Source organism: Pelmatolapia mariae, linkage group LG15 (genome assembly GCF_036321145.2).
Source record: "Pelmatolapia mariae isolate MD_Pm_ZW linkage group LG15, Pm_UMD_F_2, whole genome shotgun sequence".
NCBI lineage: Eukaryota > Metazoa > Chordata > Actinopteri > Cichliformes > Cichlidae > Pelmatolapia > Pelmatolapia mariae.
This window is the reverse complement of record NC_086240.1, coordinates 23,645,812-23,670,301: the sequence shown is the minus strand read 5'-3', so window position 1 is coordinate 23,670,301 and position 24,490 is coordinate 23,645,812. Positions and strand designations below refer to the sequence as shown.

General features: G+C 38.5%; 1 protein-coding gene across 1 annotated transcript in view; it reads left to right on the top strand.

The window, feature by feature from the left end:
• The first annotated feature begins 6,774 nt into the window (after window positions 1-6,774).
• Window positions 6,775-24,490, top strand: part of clvs2 (clavesin 2) — a 53,889-nt gene continuing 36,173 nt past the window's right edge. The window contains exons 1-3 of the mRNA XM_063495177.1: window positions 6,775-7,288; window positions 7,385-7,992; window positions 11,370-11,544. Of these exons, the coding sequence (XP_063351247.1) occupies window positions 7,604-7,992; window positions 11,370-11,544 (564 nt within the window). The 5' untranslated portion in view covers window positions 6,775-7,288; window positions 7,385-7,603. The remainder of the gene's footprint in view (window positions 7,289-7,384; window positions 7,993-11,369; window positions 11,545-24,490) is intronic.

Genomic DNA, 24,490 nt, shown 5'->3' with positions numbered 1-24,490 from the left:
TATATCAAGTTTATGAAAGGTAAACATAAATGTAAAAGATTATGAATAAACGATTAACCCTCTGAAGTGAACATAAAAAGACATCTAAGTCTTTCAACAATTCAGACCTCAGTTTCTGTGGAAAATTTGTGCTGATCCACTAATCACTCCCTACATGAGCTCTAATCTAACAAACTAGAAGGTTTACATCCCAGTTAACCCCTATTTTAACCCAAATGTTGTCTCACCTGCACCTGCAAACTACTAGACAGTCAGGCTTCAAGTATCAAGCCAGCTATTTAACACTGCTGGTGTAATCATGACCACATTATTAAAATACAAATAATGCTGTAGCAAACAACTTCCATGTCTTCTTTCTTTCTCTCTCTCTCTTTTAAACAAAGACTTTTATTTAAACAGAAATGCAGCTACGTTTAAAATGCATTAGAAACCAAGCAAGATAAACAATTTAAAAAATATCCTTTAAAAAAATGATATTGCCAAGCAAATAAAGTGGGTTGTTACAGATACAATATAAACATGATATATAGGCTGCTGCTTTATGATTGAACTTACATGGTTAATATGCACTAAAGTGAAGTGTGTAGTTTCTGTTCTCCATACTGTCAGTGTTTATCTAGCTTAAAAACCTGAGAGTTAAAAAGTAAGTTGTCATACGTGTCCCTCCAAACAGGGAACAGATGTGATGTTTGGTGCTGTATTTCTACAAAAGTGTTATCTGCACACAGATGTGTGTGTGTGTGTGTGTGTGTGTGTGTGTGTGTGTGTGTGTGTGTGTGTGTGTGTGTGTGTGTGTGTGCTGGTTTCTTTCCTATAAACTACACCTATCACCCTTTCCCTTCTCCACAGCAGGTGATTGAATGCAGCTGATATCATCTGCTCATCGCATGAGTAATGTGTTAGATTTGTCAGTTGAGCTCAGGAATCCACAGCTGTATTCAGAGGAAGTGTCATTTTTCCTTTGCTGAACTGCTGCAGATATAAGAACAGATCTGATTGCATAGTTCAGTCTATTCTAATATCTGCAATCTAATATTGAGCACACGAGTGTGTCTGGCTTTTCTAGCTGTTTCTTACTGAAGTGGAGAAAGCAGTTATTGGAAACCTTTTGTTTTTTCTCTTTGGTCACCTTTTGTGATTAAATATTTCATTCAAATATATCAGCACTTACACACTTGGGTTACTGCAGCAATCCTTTTTGTTATCCTCTCGTTCTACCCTTTTATCTAGCTCAGTAATAAGTTATTAAACCGCACATTAAGGCCTGGTAATATTTTAGTGGGAGCCTAAAGCTGCAAATTGAGCATGTCTGCTGCTTTTTAACCAGACCTGCTATATTGCACCTATAATTTGCTAAGGGGAAGAGGTTAAACTGACTAGTAAATGCCTAATCTCATCTCCTTCCACAATCCAGTCCATCCCATCTCATTCCATCTATTCTTCCCTCTTTCCAGGACTCCCCGAGGATCTTCCCGCCCTCCTCCAGCTCTGTCTGCTCTGTTTGCAGGGTCAGTGGGTTTGCCTACAGAGAGGTTTGGACAGCAGGAGAGGGGTAAAGGGGTGTGGCATGTTGACCAGTGTCTTTGATCACCGTGGGGGTTACAATCCAGTTTATTCCACCTGATCAACACTGTCTTGACCTTGTGGTCCCACACCCAGCAGAGGAGCAACTGAATCTGGGGCTCAGGGGAGGGGCACAGGGAAACCACCAGATTTTCCCTCTTTTCCCATCTTAACTGTCCAGACTTTGTTTTCCTGGGGTCATTCTGGAATTTTTATAAATATAAATATAAATATAAATATAAATATAAATATAAATATGAATAACAACATCTTAGCTGTAATCCACTGTCATTTTAAGATTTGATATATGGGATAAAACTTTAAACCTTAAAAGAATAGTATTAAATGACTCATTATGAAATGTGTTATCCTTGAATTACCTTGATTAAACAGCATTAACAAAATCTTAACAAAATGCAACAAAAGTCAAAGTCAAAACTAACATCAATCACTAATTTTCTTCCTACATTTCAATGTTTCTCATTTGTCTGCATACCGTCAAAACAAATGGCTTCTGGACTTTTGCACAGCATCCATCTGTATTTTAAAATGTATTTATACATTCTTATTTAAATGAAAATGTGTAAAAGATCGTTTTTGATTGAAAATATGTGAAAAAGAAATTAATCAGATGTTTAAAATCACAACACTTGTGGCACTCACGTTGTACCAGTAAGTTCATTAAATGTACGCTTGCTGCCATCTGCTGTTGCTACAGTCAGTCTTTTTTTTCTTTTTTCTTTTTTTAATGCATCAGAAAATCAGCATTTTGATTGTTGTTCTAGAACTAAAGAATCTTTGATAACTGCCTGACATTTTGGCTATGAAATGAAAAAATCCTAGTTCATATGGTGTTTAGTGTTATTATTGCTAATACATTTTCATAAACTGCAAATATATAGTCTATCAATAAACTCAGTCATTAAAACTGGTCCACACTAGAAAACAGTTCACAGAACTCTAAATGTTGTTTAAGTCTAGAATTTGCTAAATCTTTTTTCTTTAGTTCCAGTAAGTATTTTACAGAATTGAATTAAGTCCCATTGAACACCAGAGGGCGCCATAGCGCCAAAAAAGACTCAAAGTTTAGTATTTGTCATTTTATTCTACATGTTCAGTAGATGGTTTTCTGTGATTTCAGGAAAACATAAAGTAAGTAAGTAAATATCTTCAAAGCAAGAGTGTTTTCCAGGTAAATGTCAGAGGATACATACCCATCTGTAATTATCTGGTGCTGGTTTCAGTCACATGGATAGTGTTTGGTTTGTTTGTGATCCAGAAATGAAATATCTCAAGCTTCAAATGCCATATCACAACTTTTAGCACTTTCCCTTTTGCAAAACCCATTGCAATCCTCTGGTGCATCCACCAATTTAACATCTATGTGCAGATATAAATAAATCTAAAATGACATAGAATTCCAAGAATCATTGAGATGCCAAAGCAAATAAATGCTGTACAACATAAATTTGATATATTAAAGAAGAAACTAAATACAATACTGGTGGGATCCTCATGCTTTGTGCTTATATTTTTGCTGGAATGGTTTACATTCACTTGTCCCCGTAGAGGAAAGAGTCCCTACAGATTACCACAAAGTTGTTCTGAGTAATGAAACACTTACTTATAGGATTGATCTCTTCTAGGATGACAATGCTGTCATGCACGAGACACAAGGTGTCTGTGAATGGTTTGAGTATTTAGTCTTGAGTCACTAAGCAGTGAACCAGCTGAGATTTTATATGAGACAGTGCTGCCCTCTCCTATGATAAAAGTGCAGAATGAGAGTATTGTATGTATCCCTGTATTGGAGGTCCAGAGACTTTAGAGAATTAATGCCAAGAGCACTGAAGCTGCATGTAGCTCATTTACATCTTATTATTGGATGTCTTTACATTTGTCTTCTGTCTGTCTTTGTCCAACATTTAAAAAGAAAAAGCAGGACATTCACCTGCAGGGTCAGTAGAGCAGTAGAATCCTTGGTCAGCTGAAACGTGAAGATATTTGTTTTTCCATTTTGTTAATTAGCTATTTGGTCCTTGGAGACTAAAAGGCAAATCAAGTCTGAAAATAGCAGCTGGGCCTTTGGAAACCAGAGGTAATGTCTAATGCATGTCCTCAATACATTCAATTTGCTCTTACACCAGCCCATTAGAGCTGAGGGCAATCACTGCAACCCCATTGCTTCCCCTGGGAGCCTGTTACTTGCTCAGTACTCCCCCAACCATCCATAAAGGATTTGCCCCTGTAACCACCCCCAGTAACATGGTGCCTTCCAATCATTGCTTTTTATGTACCTTCCAATGCACACTTTAGACAGCAGGTGCATGAGTGATGTGGCAATATTGTAGCAGAAAAAGTGTAAAAAAGAAAAAGTAAGCCAAGAGGTGGCACGGCTGAGAACTCTCCTGCAGAGCATCATAACATACTTGGACCTGTTTTGTTGTGAGTGGGTGGCCATTTCATTTGTGCTAATTCAGGAGGAAATGTGCTCTCTGAAAGATGAATGTTTCACTTAAAGGCTTAAAAGACCTATTTGCATTTCTAAATGTTTTTTTTCTACATGCATTTCCTCTCATAGTGGCAGCATCTGAACTGAAGTGTTCAAAGATAAAACGAAGGTGTGAGAAAATAGAACCACAAGTTTAACAATGTAAGTTTACACAGTTCACTTCTGACAGATGTGTGCATTTACGCCATCTGCTAAATTCTCTTTAATTTATTATAAGCAGCAAAAGTGAGTTCCATCTAGAGCCATGAAGTGGCTCTTTTGGTTTCAACCATTTAAATCCAGGTCTCTCCAAGTGCAGCCTGTGGGGAGGGAGGCCAGCGACATTGACAAATACAGAGAGTGTAAAGAAATGTAACAGAGACCAACAACAACTCATAATTATATGTAGGTGTCATATTCATAGCCATATCAAGTCACATTCTGGCTTTCTACAGTCATCACAACTTTTGAAAACCCATAATTAAAATGCAGAACCTTATAAAAACACAAGCACAGATGGTCTAAACTTGTAAAATTACATCAAAGCATGAAAGTGGTGCACATGGATGTGATGCTTTGCTGATTTGCTGACTTCAGATTCAACATATGCAAAAGTCATCTGACAAGAACTTAAAATAAATGCATCTACATTCGAAATGTTAGGGGATTTTGTGTATGTGCATGTGTTTGTGCGTGTGAGAGAGAGTTATGTTTACTCTTGTCAAAACCACACAGGCTCTGCTTTTGCAGGTGTAGTTCTTCAACAAGGAAACAAAAAAATGTCACTATTGATTTTTAAAAATCAAGTAGAAGAAAGAATCTAAGTGCATTTTTTCCCAAAAGGATACTTTATTCTCCTTTTGTAGCCATGAACTTAGCAGTACAGATACTCTCTACTTGTTTCATGTGTTGCATTTTTGTCATGACTGTGCTGCTTTTGCAGGAAGCAGCAGAGGTGACTGGGCTGCGCACTCGACCGTGTGCAGTGACACACTAAACCAGCAGAGAGACAAGCAGGCAGATACAATAGAAATTAATTCAGCTTGTTAAAGTGCAGCTGTCTGGTCAGCACTGAGCAGGTGTCACCCCTGTCACCCCCCACCCAACTTCACTCTCCACATTCATCTATTCATTTGCACTCCCCTTCCCCCATACAACCCTCTAGCTTACTAGTATAACTATCAACAGCATTTCAGTCATAAAACAACAAACATCCATGTACTATATGACCTGTTTTACTACACAAGTAATAAATAAGTAACATAATAATTCATAATTTGTCCATTCTTGCATCTTTCTAACTAACACCTTCCTCTTTCCCTTTGTCCAGCTCCTTGTTGCTTTATTGTAGTGTGAGACCTCCCCCAGGCAGACATGAACCTACAAAAGAATATGTTAAAAACCAACTAAAACAAGCTCTTATGTGAGTGATATTTTGAGTTAATGAGGCAGTTGATGGTGCCATAAATTCTTCTGCAGGAAGAATTTAATGCATTTCATGTACGATGGCAGAAAAAAGCCAGGAATGATCAGAACAAAAGGGGAAATGAATTACTGAAGCTGAGGTTGTTTCGGTGGAAAAGCCTGCTGTTTGCATTCATGTCGCCAGTTTTAGCAGTGATCTCTTCCCTTATCCTCATGACTCTAACAGATTTTATATTTGATGCACTGTCATTCTTATTTTCTGCTGTAGATAACACATAACTCTAAAATGCAACTTCACTCTACAAATTCAAACTGCACCATGAGCAGATGGGAGGGTTTGTAGGTCAATTCTTTGATGTTTTGGGGGAATTTAAATAACCCATGGACGAGGTTACATTCTTCCAAATAGCATTTAATGAGCTAATGCATATTTTATTTAAGACATTTAATAAATTACCTTAAAACTTGCATTGATTTCACATGAAATGTAAATGAAATATCAAACACTTTAAGAATTTTTATAAAAAGTGTTTAGAAAGCTTTAGAACATATGTGATATACAGTATGGAGATAAAAATGTACAGAAAACACAGACAAACATGAACCCAGGACAGGATGGCTTTGTGACAGGACAGATTTTAATTCAGTGAAGTCTTCATTATGATTCTTAGTTCATATTTCTTATGAAATCCCAGAAAGGCGAGGAAAAATACAAAGCTACAGCACATTTTCTATCATTTTCTTCATCAAAAATTACATTAAATTTAAAGTTAAATGCAAATTAACGTTAACCTGTGCATAATTTCAGATATAAAACCTGCACACAAGCGGTTCTTTAAGGTGAAACAGAGAAAGAAGAGGGTGACATAGAGGTTCCCAACTTTCCGTCGGGCCTCCAAAGCCCAGAACCCCTCCCTGTCTTCAGTATTTACCTTCATCTTATTGCCCTACACCCGTTCATTTGAGTTGCCTGCTCTCTCTTCCACTGAGCATCCTTTTTTACAGCTATTCTCCATCTCTTTGCCACCTGGCCCTCTCTCCCCTCCCTTCGTTCCTCGTTGCATCTGTTGTCTTTCCATCTTACACTCTACTCCCACCCCTTTCCCCCTTCCCCCCCGCCGGTGGTGACCGTACACCGACCGGATCACAGATTCTTGTTGTCAGTCACTTTCCCGGCGAACAGACGGCAGCAGCAACAGCAGCAGGCGGAGCGGAGACGGCAATCCCCCCACACGCACACATCTACCCCACCCCTTTCAAAAAAAAAAAAAAAAAAAAAAAAACGGAGGCAGGAGGGGAACAAAACCTTGCGGGACACCTGTGCTGCTGGATTCCCTCTTTTGGGGCTTTCATGAACATTATTAGAAATCTAAATTCACACCCAGTTTTTGGGTTATGTGGACGAGCAGCGGAGATCAGTAAAACTGGGATGTAGACGCAGAAAAAAGCGGCCAAATCTGCTTCGATTGGACTGTGGCGAAGCCGTCGGCGGCACCACCAGTAGCACCAGCACCAGTATTGGTCGGTCGGCGGATGGAGATGCGTTGTGAAGGCGGAGGGATGATGATGATGATGATGATGATATAGCAGGTTGCTGCAGGGTCGTGCCGCATTGCCTGGCCGCCGCGAGCGACGCCGGGGAGTCGGTGATGCTGTCGTCGTCATTGTGCCACAGAAAGAGAGAGAAAGAGAGGAGAGGCTCTGACATGGAGGGAAGCGGCTGTCTGTCGACTCCGAGCTCAGGCCGCCCGGATCAGCAGGTTGGATGTACCGCCTGAAGGCTGGAGGACCTGATTGATGATATACATGGTGGGAAATTGTGATAAAGTTGAATTCTTTGTGGTGGAACTGAATTTTTTCTGTGCGCAAAAAGTGAATGGCCCATATGTTGATTATGCATCACAGGAGCATCATAGCAGCTGCGTGTGTGCCAGTTCAGGGTGGATTACGTCTACAGAGCAGCAGGCCTCCATCTGAAGTCAGCTACTGATCAGGAAAGCGTGAAGAAAACACTTCAGTATACTTTCTTACCCTGTTGCTGCTCCGGGGGTAACCATTTGTACTGGTGTTTCATTGGAAGCTGGTGTGGTGCGATCCCCCGTGGAGGGACAGCTGTTGCAAAAGATGACTCACTTACAGGCTGGTTTGTCTCCAGAGACCCTGGAGAAGGCCAAGGTAGAGCTGAAAGAAAACCCTGAGACTTTACATCAGGACATCCAGGAGGTCAGGGACATGATCATCACCAGACCGGACATCGGGTTCCTCAGGACAGACGATGCGTTTATCCTCAGATTCCTCCGAGCCAGGAAATTCAATCACTTCGAGGCGTTCCGGCTGCTGGCACAGTATTTTGAGTACAGACAGCAAAACCTAGACATGTTCAAGAACTTGAAAGCAACTGACCCGGGCATTAAGCAGGCCCTGAAGGATGGTTTCCCTGGCGTGCTCTCCAATCTGGACAGATATGGCAGGAAAATATTGGTCCTGTTCGCTGCCAACTGGGACCAGAGCAGGTAACAAAGAGGAGTTGTTATTAATGAGAAGAAAAAAGGGCTTTTGGAGAGTAGAAATCAGTGTTTTAATATTTATAAAGTGGAGACTGGTTTATGGAACTGTCTATTCAGCACCACACAGCCGTTGTTTACTAGGAAACTACAAGAACTCTTTAACCAACTAAATAATCTTTATGGAAATATTAAAATTAAAGTAGGAAATCCAAAATAATAAAAACACATGTAGCTAAATATCCATATATATCACCCATACACTGTGTAAATGCTGAGCTCATTTCCTGGCAAGGATTTTAAGATGGGAGGACATTTAGTGAGGTGGCCTACTGATGTTGGACTAATTGGCTCAGGGTGAGCATTCCAGTTCATCCCAAAGGTGCTGTCTGGGCTGTGTCCAGTCACAGCACACTGTCTGCAGTGTGATGATGAAGCTTAATACTTTTTTTTAATGAGGACTGAGAGGTAGCCTATCCCAAATCACAAAGCACAGCCTCACACCAGAGGTCTGTGGACAGGGGGGAGGGTGTACAGTACAGTACAGTTTGTACTTATTTATAATTTATGTCAGTATAAACACACAATGTCAAATATTCTCAAGTCTGGCTGCATGGTTTTTAGTCTTTTTACCCAAGCTGGGGAAATGGCTCTATCCCTTGGTCACCTGGTCTACAGTTTTGCCCCAGACTTAAATATCCAAACAACTATAAAAAAACAAACAAAAACTGAGCTGTAACAGCTTAGCAGGCCATGGAAGATGTGACTGTATGTCTCCCTCAGGATGAACTGTTTTCAATTTGATTTTGATTTTGGTGATCAAATCTTTATTTTGTAGATACAACACAGGCAGAATTTTGTGTTCCTTGCAGTTTACTTTGGTTTATCACCAAATAATGTCAGGCAGTAAACTAAAGTTACACTGATCAGTTTTATTTTTGAATGTCTTTGACTGAAATAAGATTCATACAGGCTCTGTTGCATTTATTGCTAAGTAACAAAGTTAGCATACTACTAATATGTTCAAACTAAACAGTGAATATATTCAGCATGTTTGCATGATTGTAAAGTAGAACCTCCCCATCCAGTAAAAAGCAGTTTAACAGACACAAAAAAGACTTTTATAGATGTCTGAAAAATACTAAAATTAGTTTTTACAGGCATTTTCTCACTTTGTTGACATGGCTACAAAAAATGTTTACATCTAAATTTGGTTAAAATGGTACATCATTCTCAATACCTCTGCAATCTCCTCAGCAGATTTAAACTGTTTCTCGGGGCCAGTAATAATTTTTCTTTTTAAAGTTTGCTTATTTGAAGAAAAAAAAAGGCTAGGTGTGATCTGTATGTCTAAAAAATGGTCTAAACCAAATTTAAATAAACCCAGAAAACAACACCCACGTCTCGTGTTCTGGGGCCTTGTCTTGTTATCTTATGACGCCTTGAAATGAAGTGTTGGTTTCTTGCACGTGTTTGTCACATCCTGTATTCATCTTATGCCTCATGTGCCCTATACTGTAAATCATCTCAAGACCTTTCAGGGCCTGGCTTATTCACCCACTGTGGCTTATTTCAGGGGAAAATCTTTGTAATTGCAGCTATCAGATAGTAACAGGTTTAAATAGAACATGGTAAATGGACTGGTTCTTATATCGCGCTTTTCTACTCTACCGGAGCACTCAAAGCACTTTAGGCTTTAGATATGAATGTTTACGCTTTAGATAAAGTGGTGCCAGAGTACTTAATTCAGTAACATAGGGGCTGTTAGATACCCCTCATTACTCTGTGTTTATATCCTTACAATTTTAGTCAATAAAATTACAAATTAATGTAAAATTAAGTGCTGAAATGACATTTCCTCAACATTTTAGGGATGAATCTGCAGACAGCATTTGTGTATTTTTTTTGTTAGATTTTTTCATTAGTCTGTATTACTGTCACTATTCATTCACAGAGTCTAGTGCTTTACTGTCTCATAAATAACAGCACAGACTGAGCCAGACTGGTTCAAGGCTAGAAACTTGACTCATATTAAAGCTCTAAGTTGCAGTTTATTTGGCTTTAATATAGAATCGGGCTTGTTTATTGTTTGGATATAACCAGAATCTGTAGAGACGTCCGCCATCTGTTCCATATGTCTGATTACACAACAAATAATTTACCGTGTATCTAATAAAAAACAAGAAAATAACAATAACCCGACAGATTTATCTCTAGCTCTAGCTCGCTTTGGCATGACTTTGATCACATAAACTACACATAGTGTGATAAAATCTTTATGTTTTAGTGTGGTGTCAAGTAGAAAAAGTTTGCAAGTTTTAATTGCATTCATAAGATTAAAATAAAATAAATGATTGATCGCTCCTCTCTGAACATGAATCAGTTTGTGAAATCTGTCTGGGTGTTTCATGTTATGCTTTTGTTTCTGTCCAGTGCAGTTTAGAAAGACTTAAAAGCTATGTTGGATATTTTGGATATATTAGTAGTAGACTCAACTAGTAGACGCCTCAACTTGTGCCTGCAATTATGAAAAGGACATCTGTTTTGCTGCCAGATAAGCTAATTAAAAAGTATATTATCTGTAGACTAAGGCAATAGGTTTCTTGATGAGGAAGCAGAGAAAGATGAAGAGCGAGATAAGATAATGAAGGGCAACAACAAACAGGAAAAAAGCACAAGTGTTAAATAGGTACGTGAAACATCTGAGGTATCAGCTGGATGAAAACCCACAGGGATGGACGAAAGTAGCACCAGGGACCACACAGTCACCAATGACAGCAATTAAAATGTCCCTGAAAACACCCAGCAGATACATTTTAGCTTTTTCACAACCATTTTGTGGCACAAAGGAACTAAAGACCTATAATTAATTCATGACCAAATTAAATTGAGTGAGGGTTATCAATAAATTTTACTGACAAAGTTGTGTCAGGCTGACTTAGAGATACCGTCTACAGCTCTTTCATGAGATTTATGATATGAGGGCAGTTCAGCACTCTTGTCTGGGGACGCTGCTAATGATTTCTTTTAACTGATTCAGGTAACATTTGTTATTTAATAAATTCTTTAGTCAATGTTAGCAAATGTCAAAGGCTTTATCACAGTTTGTCATGAGTGAGTTTGATGTCCTCAGTGTTGACCCGTCTAATCAGAACTCAAACCAGAGATTTTTTTTTATCTTGCAATCAAATGCCGCAATAAATCCTCGAATTTGAGAAAGTGTAGCTGGGAGATGTTTGATATTTTCAACTTTTAACTTTACAAATGTCCTTCATCTCCTTAGCTCGTCAAACCCAAAATATATATACTTCTTTCATTTCTGTTCATGACTGTCAAATCTGTTCTGCTATTTTGTTAAGTTAAAAGCTATCTTACATTCTTCTCAGATACACGTTTGTGGACATACTGAGGGCTATCTTGCTGTCATTGGAATCTATGATAGAAGATCCCGAGCTGCAGGTCAACGGCTTCATCCTCATCATTGACTGGAGTAACTTCACCTTCAAGCAGGCATCCAAACTGACTCCCAGCATGCTGCGACTGGCGATTGAGGGACTACAGGTAAGGAGCTGGGTTAGATCTGACTCCGACTCCAGAGCTGCAGTTTGCATCCCAAAACATAAAAATGATTTATTTGATCCTGAACCAGAATTGTTCTTAAATCCTGTATGAAAAGCTATAGTTTCATTTTGTTTCACACTTTACAATCATATCGAATGTCCTAATATGTTAATGGCAAATTATTCTTATTTCCTGAATATATTTGACACTAGAGCGAAAAGTTAGCAACTTATACATCGATTAACATAGTAAATAAGATAAATATCCTATATTCTAAGCTTCTACAATTACAGTCTTGTCCCTGACCAACTTTATTTTCCCTCTTCTGTAAAATCGTAAGCTTTACTTGTCTCTAAAGTACTATTTTTGATTTTGCTACAGCACTGGAACAAACCTCCAGCCCTCTTTCCATCATCCTCTCTGCAGTCGAAATGTTCCACTTAGGAACAAGTCAAGCACCGTGTTAAAGCTGTGAGCTTCTTTAAATCGCATGAGGAAAAAAATAATGACATTTCCATTTTGATTACACACTGCTGGGTATTTCTTCTTCTTCTTCTTCTTCTTTTTTTCAAGCCTCATTTGGCAGGTAGATGATGTAAAAAAAAGTGATTTTTACTGGTTGTCAGTTTGCTAATAAGAGGTGGTATTCCAGCTTTTATCGTGTAAACAGAGAAATGAAGTGAGATATGACGTTTATATTAGTATAGTTAAGATTTTTTTCATGGCATGAAAACGCATTAGTCTTCTTAGCCGTCACGAACAACTTTAACGTTATTACTGAAATAGGTTACGGGAGAAAAGACTCCCAGGCAGCATATAGCGCTGTCCTCATGTCACTAGCCAAACCCGAGAGGAAAGGTCTTGCTTATTGCTGTGTTTGGGTGAGAATTACTCATGTTGTGGTGACATAAATCTGTCTGTAGTCACATTAGGGGATTTGTCTTCTTTATGGGGACAAAGACCCCATAACATACATCAAAGTTTAAGATAAGGTTAGGACAAAGGGTAATATGGGGATGGTTGGTAAGTAAGAGTTACTTCTAAATGAACTGAATGAAAGTCAATGTAATGCTCTCTGAAGTCTTGGAAACATTTGTGTGTGTGTGTGTGTGTGTGTGTACACACATGGATAAGGGAGGTTGTTATTGCTTTCTCGACATCTCTGTGAATCATCTGCCAATTTGTGTTGAGCCCCATTAGTCAAAGTGAAATCTAAGGGGAAGTGTTTCTTGAGGGAAGTGTTGACTGAGACGCAGCGTGGTCTGAGAAATTACCTGATATGTCTGTGATGGATACCAAAGTGTCACAGCTGCATCGTTTGAATTTTACACTTAATTTGCATCCTGTGGTTTTTTCTTGCAAATTCCCTGAGGGTAAAACAAGTAAGACAGAAGATTTCCGTATACCTCTGTGAGAATAGAGTGTTTGCCTTCCAAAAATCTAATCTAATGTTGCTGCTGATAAACAGGACCTGTATCAAACCCTCTTTTGAATATAAAGAAGGCTGAGAGGTAATGACAGTTATCAAATTACCTTACCTTTGTAGTTGGTACTGTGTAAAAGGCCTCCATAGCAACAGCTGTTGTTGTTTGGTCCATGGGAGACTTGTTGGTCGTGTTACCTGTGATTTTAGGGGTTTGAGCATGATGATAATATATATGTTTCACTTCAGAGAGAAATAAAATGTAGAAATCATCCAGTACTGTAATGACTGGTGACTTTTCGCAGCTACATTTTGAATGATTGAACGAGTGCTTCTGATATTCTGGAAAAACAAGCTGAAAACAGAAGATTTTCTTTCAAATAATGAAAGGAAACATTGATCAGTAACATGAAATTCTCACTGTATAATTTACACTCAGTGGACAGTTTGTTAAGTTCACCTTCCCAGATCCGCTTCAATTCTTCATGGCATAGATTCAAAAAAGTGTTGAGCCACATAAACGCTGGCTGCACATCCACAATGTGAATCTCCCATTTCACCACACCCTAAATGTGCTCTGTTGGATTGAGATCTAGTGACAGTGGAGGCCATTTGAGTACAGCAAACTCATTGTCAGGCACAACCAGTTTGAGATGATCTGACCTTTATGACATGTTGTGTTATCCTGCTGAAAGCAGCTGTCATAAGATGGGTACAGTGTGGTCAGAAGGGGATGGAAACAGTCAGCAAAAACACTGAGGTAGGCTGTGACATTTAAACAATGCTCAGGTGGTGCAAAGGGCCCAAAATGTGCCAAGATCCAACATCAGAACTGGGCAGGATGGGTCCATGCTTTCATGTTGTTTAGACCACAGTCTGACTACCATCCAAATGTCACAGCAGAAATCAAAACTTCTCAGACCTGACAATGTTTTTCCAAGCTTCTCTTATCCAGTGTTGGTGACCCAGTGTAACTTGCAGCTTGAGTTTCCTGTTCATAACTGATAGGTGTGATGGTGTGGACTTTACTGCTGTAGCCCATCTGCTTAGAGGTTTGATGTGTTGTATGTTAAAAAATGCTCTTCTGGTTGTGATGAGTGGTTATTTGAGTTACTGTTGCCCTCTTATCAGCTTAAAGCAGTCTGAACATTCTCCTCTGACCTCTGGCATCAGCAAGGCGTTTTCTCAAAAAGAACTGCCGCTTCACTGGATATTTTTTCGTACGCAAAAATCCCAGCAGATCAGCAGTTTCTGAAATAGTCAGTCCAGCCCACATGGGAGCAGGTCCATGCTAGATTCAAAGTCACTTAAATCAACTTTCTGCTTCACTGTGAAGCTCTGTTTACATGCCTAAAAGCATTTTGTAACTGTTGTGTGTATTTACGTGTGGTTAGGGTTGCAGTGGTCTGGTAATGTTAATATCATGGCTTTGTACCAAATTATACAGAATTATACACTTTTTTATTCATTATAATGATACAACTAATTAATTAATTATCATTAACCCTTTGCTTTTTCTTATGAATTATGTGTTAGAGGTAGTCTCAGGATTCACTGGTCAGTTGTTTGGTCAACATACTTCCATCTGACCAAATTCTCATTGGTCTAAATATAGGTGACTGGTCTTATTGTCACTAGTTGGCAAAATCCTGCTATTTTGCAAACTAATCAGCAATTCTTCTTAGAAGAGACTGAACTATGCTCCCTAAAGTCACATTTCTACTAATCCCCACAAAGACAAAGACGTTAGCAAAGTGCATTTCTTCTTTAGCCGGATACTTTGATGCTCCTTTCCACCTCCTCCACTTTCTGTAAACATTCGTTTTGTGCTGTCAGCACACAGTTGATGTGGTATGTTGGTGAGGGAAAAATCCTCCCTTTTTTCAAACGGAGGAAATAACTGTAGACTCAAGCCAGTGCATCACTGTGACGAGTCCATACATAACACATTTCTGACGGCTCTCCAGACACAGATTAGAGCCTGAATTATTGATGGGAGCTATTAGCTGAGCCCTGAGTCATTCCTAACTGTGCGACTGCTTGGCCGAATGGATGCTCGTCGCTTGGTGCAGAAAACAAAGAAAATAGGTGCGATAAGGTGGTTTAATTGGTTTTACCTTGAGAAATAAAATGCAAAAAGAAAAACAAGACACTGAAATTGAAATGGCTGTGGTGATCAATTCAGTCTTATTTTTCTCAGGATATGAAGAGAAGAATATAATTTCTGATGGCCTATGGCCTTTATTTCCTATTGTCAGCATTTTTTTTAATTACTGCAAATGCCATAAAGTACCAATGTATCCTACGAACAGTTATTGTGTTTGTGCATGTGTCCCATGCCTCATATGCTTTATTTCTTTGTCCCACTGAGCTACATTAAAGCCTAAACAATATTAAAAAATCCATCATTGTGCCACCTTAATATGTTCCTGAATAACACGAGTACACTTGTTTGTTTTGACTCAGTCACACAAACAAACGCTGTCCCGGTGTGTTGAATATTCATTCGAGCCACAAATATATATTAATTCACAGCTAAAAATACATAGGACCCTACAAATGTAGTTTTCTCTTTTTTTTGTAAATTTTGCTAAATGAGAATAAGGAGAATACACATACCACTATTTAAAACCTGAACTACATACTTTTCTTGTTTAAAAGTCAGAAGGCTCCAGTATACTTGGGGCAGAGGGCCTTTTAAATGAACCCAAATTCAAAAGCTAATAAGGGATCGTGCTGCAAGTTAGGTGCATATAAATTGCATTTGTGGCACAATTTTCCCCAAATAATAATTTTTAATCCAAATAAACACCTAGCAAATGCATTAAATATTGCATTTCAGTAGAATTAAGCCTGAATCATTCCCACACACTCAGAGAGAGATCTGAATACTGTTAAACAGTCAGTGAGTCACTTCAGTCTGAGCAGGTTTGGTTGTGAATCTTTAAACCATTAAGTGCACTGAAAGCAGCTGACTCACACTAATGTACAGAGCTTTTTTGGGTGTGAGAATTTGAAGTAGTTTCAGGCTGATTTACACCAAATGCATCCCTGAGTTAAACTTTTCTGCGCGTCAGCAACTTCATATGCTGCTGTCCATGTTTCTCTTTGTTTCTAAAGACTTTTCAGTTCGTTCTGCAGGATTTTCTGATGTCGATATGAACTGACACCAACGAGACATGTAAAAGCAGCTACAAGCATGCAGTATCATTAGTGTTTTAGAGGAACTGTTATCAATCTCAAAACCAAAAGGGGTGAACGTTTGTTTACTTTTGGTTTTGGTTAATCTCTTGTTTTTCTTGCATGGTTTTCAGTAGTGCTGTGACCACAATTCACTGCATGTTCCACACTTTCTTCCTATCAGCTGAAAAACAGGCTGAATATTTAACTACGGCAAATCAATTCCACTTACCTTGAAATTAATTCAAATTGAGCTTGACAGTTGGGTTTGCCTTTCGGTGGAAAAATAATCTTAACTATCCCAAAATAAGCTAGTTTGACATTCTTGAATTGGTGCTCAAACTGCTTCGTTTGTGGTTTAAAGTTTGTCATGGCAACCCTGATAGTGTTAGTTTTAAGGAAATAGCATGTAGGCCACTTGCAGTGGGATCCGAATTTGTAGCTCAGTATTGTGAACAGATCACAGAAGAAGCAAGTCTGGATCCCTGCTGGGGCCCCCTCGAGGGCTCTGTGTTCATTTTTATATCTGCAAATACACGACTGATTGTGTTTTTCTGAGGATTATCTTTTGGGCTTTTATTTTTATTTTTTTTAATTATTTTTCCCTGTAAGTGTAAATCCAAGACGCACACAGGAAATATGGGGAGACAGCGATAGTGATGGGGTCGTTTATTCTGTCTTACTCCATGACCCATTATCACTGACTGTTAAAGAGAATAAACAACATACTCTCTGTTTTGTTATGACTGTGTGGAGGATCATGCTAGCCATTAAGGGTTTATCAGCATGACTGCACAAATATGATCAGCAAATCCAAGGTTTCTGCCAGTTCTTTACAAACCACGTTCCAGGCTTAAGTTGACCCCCTGCTGGGTCTTTGATTGGAGATTTATATTTTCTTAGCCTAAAGCTATAACCGTTAAGTTAGCTAATTAATCCCGCTCCTGTTTTTTTTTTTCAATAACAACAAAAAAAAAAAACCTAAACCAATGTGTATACTGTCTTTTTAGCTATTATGTGTCCACTTCTGTGCAATGATTAAGACAGCCTATCTCGTTCATTGATGAATGTTAACAAAATTATAAGCCTTTATGGTATTCTATGAATGGCTGTAAGAAATGAAGTATACCCAAATTCAGTTACATGTAGATCCACTTTTAGCAGGAATAATTTGAAGTAACTGTGCTCTGTATGTGCTCATAAACATCATTGTTTATGAGCATTTGTTTACACAGCTTTCATCAGGGCGTTTCATTTGGGTTGAGGTCTGGATTTTGACCGAACCTTTGCAACACCTTCATTCTCAGTTTGGGCCAAGCTTTAGCTGCCTGACAGATGACCTCATATTTCACTCTAGAATACTTTAGGATACAGAGGAGGTCATAGTTGGCTGTGCTGTGCTTGGCAGCTGGTATGAGGTGTTTGTGTTGATATGTTCACTTTGGTTTATAGGCTCACCGTGTTGACATAAGACACGATGCTGCTGAAGTAGGTTTAAACCCAAGAAAGTGGCATTGCATCAGTGTACTCATGTGGTACTCTGATGCAGCACATCCTTTTCATCTGCTCCTGTCTTTCCCTTCTAAAAAGTTTGGTCAGCTGACCTGTCAGACATTAGTTTATGTAACACGTAATACCTCTTTTCCACCCACAGTTGGTCCCAACTTTTGGCATTTTTTTGGTGATGTTGTGTTTAGACCAGCTTTTTGGTACCTTCAGGTGGAAATGAATGGGATTCAATCTAGATTTGGCAGTGGTATGATCTTAAATCAAGGAACAGCCCTTTAAGAGCCATCAGTTAGAAACTCTAACATGATGAAAATACAAGTAAGGCAGTGGCTCATTTGAAGGCGCACCAAACTAGCTGCTAGTCAAGAATCAAACCAGAGTGTTAAACACCAGTTTAGGTATGTTATAGAAAAAAGCCTGGATCCTAAAACGTGTCTCAGGCAGTTCAGCAGCAGTTAGACAGTGAGTATCTCCTTTTATACAAACTTTGCAAAATGTTTTATGTGCACAAAAAGCATGACACAATAAAGGAAACAAAAACAGCAGAAAATTCATATAATGGACACTTTTAAAGAAGCATGGCCGTAAGTCTCTGAGATTTCTTGTCATTGTGGTTTGCAGAGTTTGAAGTCTAAAGGTTTGGAATATATGTGTGAAATATCTTCTTCAGTGATTGTAGATCTTATGTTGTGTGTCTTCTACCATCATTTTTCTTACACACCTAGAAAAACAATCCTTCCAGTTGTGTTTTTTTAAATGTTTTTATTTTTTTGCCCTGCTTACCGATTTATGTCAGAACACAGTCAACAGGGCAAGAGTTCTGAGTTAGTATCTGATGCAACAGGGTTTGTGTCCTTAAGTTGAACTTCTCTGCAGTCTTTGTTTAATGTGCTGCTTCATTGTTTGCTGCAGACAGATGGTGCTCTTTGGGATTTGTGTTCCTATGCCTATAAGTACATACAGCACAGTTCATGACTGATTTACTCGACTGTGTGAAACGCTACTTTCCACTTACATTTCTTTATGTATAAATTAGATTACATTCAAGTGTCCTAAGAAACACAGGAGGTAATAAAGTGTGCGCAAAATGGGATTCAAACCCATCCTGACATAATCCTCCAGGATTACAATGTTACAGAGGGATTAGAGCTGTGTGGTACGTTCTTTAAGGGTGTTCTTCTCAAAAGTATGATTTAAAGTAATATATGAACAGGTTTTACATGAAAAAACAGTTCAAGAAAAGTCATACAAATGACTTTAGAGATTTTTAAGGCAGGTTAAAAAACAGAGGAACATTGAAAAATCTTAAAATAAAACAAGAAAAGCATTAAATATTTAATAAAAGCAGTTTAATCTTTTTGAAATATAAAATATTGCGCAGTAATGAAAGTGAGTCTACCACATTTAGTTGTGGACACACTACCACTAAAGAAAGAAATGATATTTTCTTAGCTCTTCATCTGTTTGACAGATTTTATTTTCTACACTGACATTATTTCTGTGTCATGAGTGCAACATGTTGTATCGTACCGTGGACTGCAGCAGCTTCTCATGCTGTCTTGTTCCTGAGGTTTAGATTTGTGAATCACCTCGTTAACGTGATCTGTCACAGTCTGACGCCATCTGACCTCAGATCAACTACCTGCCACTCACTGTAATGAATGAGCTGTCCTGAATCTGATGGTTAACCGACTGTGCAGTCGCTGACAGTCAGTGGACTCAATCTTGCAGCTTCATGTGTTTAACCTGCATTCAAGGATGCAGCGTTTAACTTTAATATCCTAAAAATGATGTGAAAAACAGTGAAATTCTGTCTGTGTGCGGAACTTGGCTCAGATTTACTGACAGATCAGCTGGAAGGACTGCTTTATTTAGATTTTGTCCATCGCACAGTTTTTTTTTTTTTTTTTTGGGGGGGGGGGGGGGGGGTGATGGTGGGAAATCCGATGGTTGCTCTCATTTTGTGTTTTTAGCAGAAAGCATAATGAGATTCCACTTCCATTAAATAATTAAAGCCAAATGAAGTAGCAGCTTTCTCTCCACACACAAAGTGCATCACAGCAATGCAAAACAAAGCCGCGTGCCAACATCCTGCTATTCTTAAATCTATATATTCTATATATTTCTGTCATGCTTTTATATGTGTGTCATCAGTTCTGTCTACATTACTATCTCACTATATATGATCCTTTTTCTGACACTTCATTCATCTTCAGGGGAGATGATTATGTGATCTCTAAAAAGCTCAGCACAAATGCAGCTGAAAAGACAAACATTCAAGTTGTACTGAAAATCGATTAAGTGCACCAAAGAGCTGTATTACTATTAGAGCTGGGCGATATAAGATTTTTTCATATCACGATATGTTTTTTTCATTTCAGGCGATAACGATATATATCACGATATAAGCCAAATAACTATATTTGTAAGATTTAAATGTGCCGTTGCTCACAAGTAAAATGTGAAATAATCAGCAGCTTGTCTTGATTTTAATATTTATTTCCCATAATAAGTTCAACAGGGTAGATGTACTTAAGGAACATGAGACTTTTTCAGATAAATAAAGGCAAATATTGCAAACTACACAAAAGGCAGCCGCTAAAGCGTTTAAGTTTCAAAATAGAACAAACAAAACAGACTACTAAATTGTCAATTCCACTTAGAAACAACATATTAATTCTAAAAATAAATCTTAGTTTGTTTTACAGAAGAACAGACAAAATTAACTAACTTTTGTCAATATCAAATAAACTGAGAACTAAAAGGAAATTTTCAATCTCTCCTTGTTGTATAGCTTTCTGAACTTTCTGAATCCTTTATCATCCGCAACTGAAAATAGTTGTGGATGATTACTATACCTTTCTAATGTGACGTTGTTGTCCCTGGCTCTCTTTCTCTCTCTTTCCCTCCCGCTCTGTTCCTGTGCTACTGCGAGTGTAACTACTGCCCCTCCCCCCTCTTCCCAGCGCAAAGCACAAGGCTCGTGTGCAGAGTGAAGCGGAAATAAAGTGCGAGAGAGAGGGTGAGAGAAAGAAAGAAAAAAAACCCCCACGGGTCGCGATAAGGAGCCGGCTCGCGTCGTTCACGTCAAAAGTCCGGCTCTAAGAGCCATTTCGTTCGCGACCGACACATCACTACGAAATACCTTCGCACTACGGAACTTCTATGGCCCTTCCGTTCGACAGTCTCTCCGGAATTGGAACCATCATCTCTTTTCTCTTCGGTAACCTGGTCACCCACGCTCTCGGTTGATTTTTCTCTAGTCGGCACACTCATTTCCTCCATTACCACGGCGGCACGGCGGCATGGCTGCTGGCTGCTTCCCAAACAACTACACATGTACGGCTTGGCACTTGTGCTGTACGTAACAAGTCATGTGACGTGACGCTGCAGCTGTGATTGGTTCGGCTCTGCGCTACTTAATTTGGATTGGCTGTTCTTCTTTTCTTTCTTTTTTTTAAAAGGGCAAGAGAGAGATGAGGTCTATCGCAATAGTTTAATTTTTCTATCGAGAAAAAGTTATATCACAATACATATCGTTATCGTTCTATCGCCCAGCTCTAATTACTATATGATAGAATTTCTAGCAATTTTTCAGTTTACAAACTGCTTCACATGACCTCCCTCCAAGCTGAAAGCTGAACGCTGACACTGGTTTGGATGTAGCCTTGTAAAATAAATATTATTAAGGTTTGTGAGTATAAATGGATCGGTTTACAGTACAAGGTCAGGTGCCAGGTGCCAGGTATCCATTCGTGCATTCCTCCTAATTATATTAGTCAGATTTTAGTAAAACTTGCATACAACGATCACCAAATGAGTCTTCACCCAAACTCCGCACAAGGTTAAACTCAGTGTCATATTGATCAATTTGCGGGTAATTTATCTTTTTCACAGAAACTGACATTGTTCAGATTCTAGTGAAACCAGATGAATTTGTCCTGAACATGAATGTTTGTGATCTCATCTTTTCTCCTTGGATTTTAATTTTCATTAGTTTGAGATCCAACCAGTGACAAGAAAGATGAAACATTTCTTAAAACTTTCTTAACTTTCTTAGTATCTGCACGAGCTGCTTCATTCATTACAATAGCCTGTGTCACCGATGTTCCGGTTTCTTCTTTTGGATCGTGTAACATATGCAATGAGAAGACATTATGCCAAATATCTCAGCCAATCAAAAATACATTATCTGCGGCTTATTGGTTGGGCATCATAAACGCTACCTGTATTTTTGTCCACTGGGGTTAGGTTGTTTGCCAGACCCAATAATCTATTTTGCATCACTTCTTGCTGTTCTTCAGTCCTATTCAGGTTTTTATTTATGGATCTCAGGATGTGCAAGCTCACCCATAATCAATAAGCTCCTGACTGACTCAGCCTTTTTCTCTGTAAAAATTAAATAATATACAATGGATATGAGTTTCCAAATGTGCAGTATTGTATATCAGTCAGGATGTCTAAAATATATCATCTTGAAAATCTGCAATACCATCACATTTTTTTCAGGGATGAATGATCTGCCAATTCATTACTGGTCCTTATTTTTTATTTATTTATTTTTTTCTGAATGCAACACTACATACGAGTTTCAGTATTTCTTACTGTAAGGTAATCATTTCAAATCTTAATGCCTTTAATAATTAATTAGATAAGTGAATGAAAATTGATAGATGGATAATTTTCTTTCTCTTTATCTTAAGTAACCATTGCTTACATACAAAAATAAAATGGATAAATAAAATGAATTGGAAAAAAATAAAAATAGTATATATACATTAAATTATTTGATTTTTATCCATATATTTCAATGTTTTTCAGTCAAAACTTTTAACAAAACAAAAGCCAAATCCAAAGGCCAGTCAGATGCTATTGGCACCAAAAGGTAGCACTTTCTCTAATAACACTGTTAAATAACCATCATTAAATAATCATATTTTCCTATTAAGTCTTAATTTGCCAGATCAGATCAGTACTTATACATTTTGAGAATAAGGAACATAAAATAGTGGATTGTGTATTTGCTGATTCTATCCTAACACTAATATGTAATGGTAATAGATTATTTACATGATACTTTGTAGAGACACTCATAGTCCCCAGAGGATTAATCACAACTTTTCATTTCACTGTTTGTAAGATTGCAAAAGCTGTAAATATTTTATATTTGATTCACATCATTAAACCTCCAGTTTTGCTTGATTAAGTACGAAGCATTAAAGGAGCAGCAGATCTCCAGAATATAGACAAACTGTTAATGGATTAATTACTTCACACTGATTAACTCGATCATGTAGAAAGCAGCAGAGTAGTTGTGCTACCCGTCTCCACCTCCTCAAACCCTTTTACTTTTGTTTTCTTTGCCCTCCCCCCTAAATCTCTCTTCAGCAACATCATCATCCTCCCCCTTATCTTTGTCCCTTTTCACTCAATTCAGCCACTCCAACATTGTTCAGCGGGGACAATAGTGGCAGAGCAGTTTTAATGTTGTCACACCAGACAGAGCATTCAAACCACACTGAGGTAATTGCTCGTTTTGTTTAAAAATGAGCTTAGCCATTACACTAAATCACAACAATTCGTCATTAATCAGTGTTTTCTATAGAAACAAAATGAAGTCCAAACAATTCATTTCTCTCCTCTTTAAAATGCCTCACCCTCCTCTGAACCTCAAAGAAGCATCGTCATCATCATCATCCTCTTTGTCAGCAGCCAGTTGAATGCTACAGTGTTTCACCTTACCCTCCTCTTCCTCCGTTCTTCCTCCGCCCTCCACGGCTCACTCCCTGCTACATCCCACCCTCGCTGCGTTGCCACGGCAACATGTCGGACTGCCTCGCTATCTGCTCTGCCCTCTCCTCCAGATGGGCTCCCTTTTGTTGTGCGTCTGAGTGTTCGTGTGTGTGCCGAGACAGAAACACATTTCTCCATCTTCATTTTCTTTCTTCCGCAGATGCTCACAGGCAGTTGAGTGTCAGTGAGTGCGCCACAAAATGCTGTAAACGAATTATGTGCTATATAAAGACACCGTAATTAATGTATTATTAAATGTTCCAGAATACACTAAATATTCACTAGCTGCACATACATATTGTTTCAAAAACAGCATAAAGACGTACTCCCTTTGTTTTATCTATTTGAGCTTAATCTCGTGGGTGTTCATGCTGATATTTTTCTTTTTTTTCAATGAAACGTTTTAACAGACATTAAAGGAATTTGTTATTTTCCAAACAATCCCATCAGGATTAACTTCCAAAACAATCATGATCACTTCTACTCCAGCCTAAGGTTTATTTCATGAGACTATGTTAGTGTCCATATGTCCATTTGAACCTATTTGGCTAAACAAAGAGAACAACTGCTGGAATTCAGACAAAGTTGAGGCTACAGAGGCGCACTTGTGGGAGTCCTCCAAAAGACAGACCACTCAGTGGTGATAAAGGCATAGGTTGGTTTAAAAGCGGGCTTGAACAGGAAAAGAAGTGTAACTGGGCTTCAATTCAGAGAGGAAGAAGTGTTAAAAAGGCATTTAGAAAAAAAAAGAAAGAATGAGAAAACAGGGCATGCCTTCATTGGACTTTTTTTCTGTTTCGCTCCATTACAAAGATGTCCTTTGTCTGTTATGATGTCTGTCTTGTTAATGGCAAGGACTATACAAAAACAAACAAAAGCAGCCCACATTACCATCTGTTCTGCATATTTTCAACATTTTCCCACAAGAAACATCAGACAGCTACAACATGTGAATGTGGGAATGTGGGATTTCAGTAGTGCCAAGTCTTTTCAGGGTACTTCGGGTCAAGACCTGACAATGTTATGGCTCAGTCACACTAG